At 36.0% G+C, this 6,820-nt stretch overlaps 1 protein-coding gene across 1 annotated transcript; it reads left to right on the top strand.

The window, feature by feature from the left end:
• Window positions 1-249: 249 nt before the first annotated feature.
• On the top strand, window positions 250-3,813 carry LOC132040363 (uncharacterized). Its single transcript, XM_059430992.1, has 3 exons — window positions 250-760; window positions 1,803-3,158; window positions 3,432-3,813. The coding sequence occupies exons 2-3, from the start codon at window positions 1,830-1,832 to the stop codon at window positions 3,453-3,455; spliced, it is 1,353 nt and encodes a 450-aa protein (XP_059286975.1). The 5' UTR covers window positions 250-760; window positions 1,803-1,829; the 3' UTR covers window positions 3,456-3,813.
• The last annotated feature ends 3,007 nt before the right edge of the window (window positions 3,814-6,820 follow it).

Raw genomic sequence — 6,820 nt, forward strand, 5'->3', positions numbered from 1 at the left:
TCACCTAGAAATGGGGTGACATATACGGACAGCCCAAATCTAGGACTACCTTCCATTTTGCAAAAGACAAATCAACAAACCGTTACAAAACCAACTTTTTTTTTATCTGAAAAAAAAAATAAAATCTGTTGAGATAAGAAAAAACCAAAATATCCAGAAAAAAAATATTCTTGATCCATTCTTTACTCATCTTTCCTTTTTTATTTTTTCCACTAGTAGGTTCATATTTTTTTTCTTCTTTCAAAAATTGGATTTTTTAAAATCAAATTTAACATTTTTTTTTTAATCTTCTAGTGGGGTTTCTATTTTTTCTTTTCTTTTCAATTCTTTCATTGTGTTTTCACTTATGTTTAAAGAATGACCATTTCTTGATTCTTTTGAAGGAAAAAGAAAGTATATTGCTTTATGCTATTCATATATATCTAGAAAAATATAATCTTGATCCATTCTTTACTCATCTATCCTTTTTTATTTTTCCACTAGTGGGGTCATTTTTTTTCTTTTTTCACAAAAAAGATTGGTTCTTTATTTCATATTTCTTCGAATCTTCTAGTGGGGTTTCATTTTTTTCAATTCTTATATTGTGTTTTCACTTTATTTTGCTATTTTGGTTTGTGGGGTTTTGAAGAATGACCATTTCTTGAAATTATTTTGAAGGGAAAGATGGGTGATTTGTGTTTTTTGAAGGGAAATAATATCATGGTGATTGGTTATTATTGACAAATTGTTCTGTTGAATGGGTTAATTCTTCTGGATATAGGTAAACTCAAAATTCCTCAGCTCTGTTTATGCAGTGCTTATTTGTTGTATGTCTCTTAATGTTGAGATTACCTGTTTCTTGACATAAATATTACATAATTCATATTAATGGTCTTTTTTTTTACCCTTTTTTTTTCCTTTTGTTTTTGGTGGAGGAAGCTGAAAGCAAGTTGCTGTTTGGAATGAGGGTCACGGGTTCGAGGAAAACAGCCTGTTGCTGCGTAAATGCGAAGTTAAAATTTGAGTACATAGACTCTTGTGGTCCCGCCTTTCCTCGCACGGCACAGATAGCGAGGAACTTAGTGCCCCGGGCTGCACTTTTTTTTTTTTTTTTTTTTGCCTTTTTGGTGGAGGTGTTTGGTGGTGGTTGGGGTGGGGGATGGTTTGCTTGAATGAAACTGATATTATGGAGGCCCTTTTTTTGGTGGAGGTGTTTGGTGATGGGGGGTGGGGTGAGGTGGGTGGTTTGGTTGAATGAAACTGATATTATGGAGGATTTGAGACTTGTCAAGAAATGATGTGAATTTGGATATCAAAATACTTTCTACTATTACATTTTTGGAAATTAATTTTGGATCTGATTTTCTTATTTGTAGTACTTATTTTCATTTTGTTTAACGTTGGTCCGAGTTGAATTTAAATGAGGAAAATGGTCGACAAAACGCATAGTAGTACTGGTTTTTGTTGCTGTATGTATTTTACGAGAGTAGGGGTGCCAAACGGACGGGTTGGGTTGAATTTGGGCGGGTTAAAATGGGCTGATTTACTTGGGCTGAAATAAGCTGAGCTAATAAATGAGCGGGTTGGGCGGATCATACTTTCTTGGGATAATTTTGCCAACCTAGATGAGAGATGCAAAGGTTTATGACTTCTTTTTCTTGGGTGATACTAAATTGGTCAAAGTACTAAATGGGATTATGTTTGTGATCAAAGACGAAGTTTGAATTGTCGGTTGTAAAATGAACAATAATGAGTTACTAATTTTTTTTTTGGCAATCATTTATTTATGTGCAATCTGCTAAATGATTCTTCTGTTATCGCAGAAAACGTGTAGTTACTTTTCCGGTTAGATGGCTGAAAGTTATATGTCTCAATTTGATGTTGCTTCTTTGAAAGAAACACTATGTGCTCAGCAACAGCTTCTACAGAAGCTTTACAGTGAGTTGGATGAGGAAAGAGAAGCCTCTTCTAGTGCTGCTAGTGAAGCGTTATCGATGATCTTGCGTCTCCAAGGAGAAAAAGCTGCAGTAAAAATGGAAGCCGAACAGTACAAGCGATTAGCTGAGGAGAAAATGTGTCACGCTGAGGAGTCATTAGCCATTTTCGAGGATCTTTTCTATCAAAAGGAGATGGAGATAGCTGCCTTAGAGTATCAGGTGCAAGCCTATAGGTATAAGCTGTTGAGCACGGGTTCTGTGGACCCCGGGATCAGTGAATTTAAATATCCTGAGAATTTGTTGCAAAGAAACGAGACTTTAGCAGGAGAAATGAGTCTCCAAGCCCTCGGAAGGCGTAACTCTGCCCCTCCTTTTCCTCTGAAATTTCTGAAAAAGGGTGCTATGGAAATGGATGATTCAAGTTCGGAAAGAGATTCGAATTCCAAAACAGTGGAGGAATACACAGGGCAAGATATGAACGAGCAGCAGTCGGATACAGAGAAGAAGACTGATATTTCCACGACTGGAAGTATCAATTCGTATTGGCAACAGATTCGTCAGTTGGATGATCGAGTGAAAGAGATTACAGGAGTTAGCTACGCGAACTTGAGGAGTGAAACGAGGTCTCCTTCGCCGCTTTCTCAAAGAAGCATTAAGATAAGCAGATCAGAAAATGAAATGTACCAGCCTAAGCTTCACGTCAGCAAATCAGAAAATGACACACCTGCTGATTCGGGTTGTTCTCCAAATGTTCTTGATGTCTTCGAAGTGCCTCGAGTGGATAAGGATACAATCGACATTGGATTGCCTCCTAAACATGATCGCAAGATCGTTTTGCATAGTGATGAAAGGCTCAACAGACCAGATTCTGCTCAACAAGAGGCTGCAAAACAGTTAGTTAAAGATGAAGCTGATTTGCTAAAGAAATACTTCGTATCTGCACAGCGCGAGAACAAGTTACGAAGAGCAAGTGAAGCTGCTTCGCTTACCTGCCATTTGGCAATGTCTCGCCCTACAGCCAGCGTTTCAGAATCTAGTGAGTTTCATCAGCTCAATCGTACATCTGAGATAGTTGAAGTTGGAAGAGAAGCCACAACACAAGAAACGGCTCGAGAAGAAGAGCTGAAGTTGTTACATGACATTAAGGAGCAGCTAAATTTGATGCAATCTGAAATCCAAAGTTTGAAAACTGACAAGCTCCCTCCAAGTGATGATGAACCGTCCTTACTTCTTCTATCAGAGGTACATGCATCCATCTAATGTGTGCCCTTTCTTCTGATTATAATTAGGGATGATTACTTTTTGGATAGCTCTAAAAAATAACAGCCGGAAAATGTATGTGTTTTTTTATATTAAGTAAAAAATATACAAAATATACATCAGTGAATGTTCGTATATTTTGGCTATCGCACGTAATGAATTTTGGCCGACGGGCCAAAAATGAGGAAATCCCTTTACTCATTTTCTGTCGCATTACATGTAAAAAGTTAATAACATGCTTACCATTTTGAACAGGCGATGATTCACTTTTGGCTTTGACCGATCTACCAAAAGCTTGAGCGCCAGCAGTCACTGGGAATAGCCTCGGCTCTTACATAATCAAGATGCTGCCATTCGTTGAAGTTAGTGGTTTTCTGTGACTTCTGAATAGTGTAAGAGTAGTTTTGGTTTTATTGTGTGGTTGCGGAGAGATTGATTCCTTTGTAAATTGACCACGTCGAGTGTACAGTATTGTATAGCCTGCATCTCATCAACCAAGTTGCATCAAGAGAGGAGTGTTTTCACATTTGTTATCCTGTTTTCGGTTTAACATTTTGATATCAGGTTTTTGTTTTGTATATTTGAAATTCTAATTCGAGTATTTGAATGAAAAGGAGCAGAATAGTATTTGTGGATTGACATAGCCGACTCAACTAATGTAGATTAAGGTGTAATGTTGTTATTTCTTTTGTTGTTGTTGTTATTGTTGTATTTGAAGCTCTGATTTCCAGTTGTAGTCCGTAAAGTCATTGTCATTTTTATGCCTTGTAATTTATATGATGAATTCTCGTGGTCGAACAGTCGTTTTGTATTTCTTGACTAATATGCCCTGAAGGTTTATGGATCTCTAAGCTATGTTGCTCGGACTTTGTAAAAATGTTATCGTACCGTGTTGGATCCTCCAAAGTTGCACTACTTTTGAAGAGCCCATGCAACAGAGTCTCTAAACGCAACGGAATGCTAAAACTGGCAAACTATCATTACCATGTAGGAGATATGTCATCAACTTTGAATATTGAGGACCTCATCTTGAATTCTATGGTTTGATCCTTCACTTATCGGCCAATACTTTCTCTGATCTCCCTCTCTCCTGATTTTTAAAAGCGACATACGCTTGACTAGCTTTTTTTCAATCTTTACTGTCATGACTTGATGTAAAACCATTTTTCTCTATTGAGATTGAATAGCTGCATGAAAAATAATGACATAGTTTAAGTCTTGATGAAAAATACTTATGTTCCAAAACGATAGTACCTAAAGCAATACCACGAGCTATGTTATAAATCCTTAAGTTGGATCCGTATGAAAAAACCATCAGTGATATACTTTGCAGCTTGAAGTATCTTCTGTATAATCCAAGCAGTCTGTTTTGCAATCACATTCCAGGCTTCTCTGCCTTTCAAATAGTACGCATGCACCTATTGGATACACAATTTTATCCTTTTTCTTGCTAAGGCACCATAGCTGTTTCAATGTTGCAGCCTCGTTCCAAACATAAATTTTTGTGATGCTCAATCCTACCACTGATGTTGGCCAGCATAGTGTGTCCCAGGCCACCAGTGCCTTCTTCCTAGCTTCAGTTTCACATGTCCAGAGAAATCTCCTACATATTGTTTCAATTTCTGAATGATTTTCTTACAACAACAACAACAACATAATTAGTGTAATCCCACTCAAGTGGGGTCTGGGAAGGTAGAGTATATGCAGACCTGTTTCGGACAGACCCTCGGCTTGGAGAAAAGCAAATGAAAGCAGATCGGAAAAAATGAAATAACAGAAGTAAAGAAACCATGACAAAATACTAACTAAAGCATGACAAAGCAGTCTGGAAAGAAGAATAATCTTCTTAGGCAGTGGAAAATTTTTGTGACCAAAATGCTTGTATTGCTGTTAACACACTTTTTAAGCTAGAAACTTTGTTGTCCAGCTGGTTATTCTGCGTAGCATCTTGTCCGGTAGAGACTAATATTGTGCTATACACAACCTCTTAGAACTTAAGAGGAACTACAAGGTATCTAAAAGGGAGTTTGGCCACAGTGAAGCCAAGTACTTGTATAATTTCTTGTTGGACATTCTCTGGCACCGCTCTGAAGTAAATGCAACTCTTGCTTTGGTTTGCCACTAGTCCACTAAACCAGAAGCATTAGAGAATAGCTGATAAGTGCTGGTAAGGTAATGCAGTGAATCTCACGTCTCCCTTACAGAACAATAAAAGATCATCTGCAAAACTCAATAGCCATTACACTTTTATTATTACTAGTTATACATGTGTGATGTATTCGTGTAAATCTAAAATTGTTAGATATTTATTTTCAACTTTGATCATGATTCTTCAAGAGTGAGCCTCGTGAACACACTTGTCCATGAGATGAGATCAAACATGTAACTAGATAGGCACTTGCACTGCAGAAGTGTGTCTTGTTATCAAATATGTCCATGACAACAAATGCATGTAAAGCAACTAAATCTAAGTGCCGATTAAACCAACCATTTACTAACACCAGTAATTTGAAAGGAAAGCATGATATATATTTAGAAAAAAAGACTATGGAAGAAAGAAAAACCCACAAAATAACCTCTTCCCTTCCCCTTCTAATTCACTATCAATTTCCTAGAAGCGGATGCAAAATTAAAATTTTATGGGTTCGGAATACTAGCTAATTAAGTTACCGAGTCAGAATTTTTTAATAAATTTCTTAAGACATATACAGGATTTGAGCCAAAACGAATCATTGCTTTTACCGTGCATTCGCCCCTGAAATTCCAACTTAACTCTTGATAACCAGAAGATGAAATATGATTTTTGCCAATATTTTAAATATACAGGACCCAGTATCCCACTTGTCAAATTTTTTAAAGGTGTCTCCCACAAGTACTATTGAATATGCGACCCACAATAAAATTTGTTAAAAAAGTTTAGAGTTAATAGTATTTTTGGTCTCTTAATAATTGGTAAATTTTTATTTTAGTCCCTATAATATTTGCCTTAGCACATTGGACCTCCAATTAATTGAATTGTATAATTTTGATCCCTTTGCTTAGAAATATTTACAAATTTAACATAATTATTAGTTTATTTAAGACTTAATTACTCATGTGATAATGTTAAATTTTTACTGTTACTTCATACTATTTGACTGTTCATAAATAGTCAAATATAATATATTTTCTACATGAAGGGGAAAAAAAACACATACTTTTATTAATTGAAGGTTAAATCTGCAGGGTCATATGATACAAGAACCAAAAAAAGGAATTTATCAATAACTTAGTGACCAGAAGTGCTATATGTTAGTTATTTAACAGAAACTGGGAATTAGTTAGTTAGAACCTTTCGCCCCTTTCTACTCTCTCCATCTGTCTCTTTCTCTATTTTTTTTTTATTCCATTTGGATTTGAATTTTAATCTGTTAATTCATTTGTCCATATAATTATTCGTTGTACTTATAGTTATTTGTCTTGCATCATTGTACTTCTTTTTTCATTGTTCACTAAATTAAAGCACATTTTGCTTACTTTGGCACTTGTCTATGTTTTTCAACCTTTTCTGACATGGAGTTGCTCTCATCTGGTTCTTACTCTTCAATTATTTCCCATTAGTTCTCTTTTCTGTTGTGTGTTCTAGAAAATCCCAGGACACGATC

This window comes from Lycium ferocissimum, chromosome 12 (genome assembly GCF_029784015.1).
Source record: "Lycium ferocissimum isolate CSIRO_LF1 chromosome 12, AGI_CSIRO_Lferr_CH_V1, whole genome shotgun sequence".
NCBI classification, from domain to species: Eukaryota; Viridiplantae; Streptophyta; class Magnoliopsida; order Solanales; family Solanaceae; genus Lycium; species Lycium ferocissimum.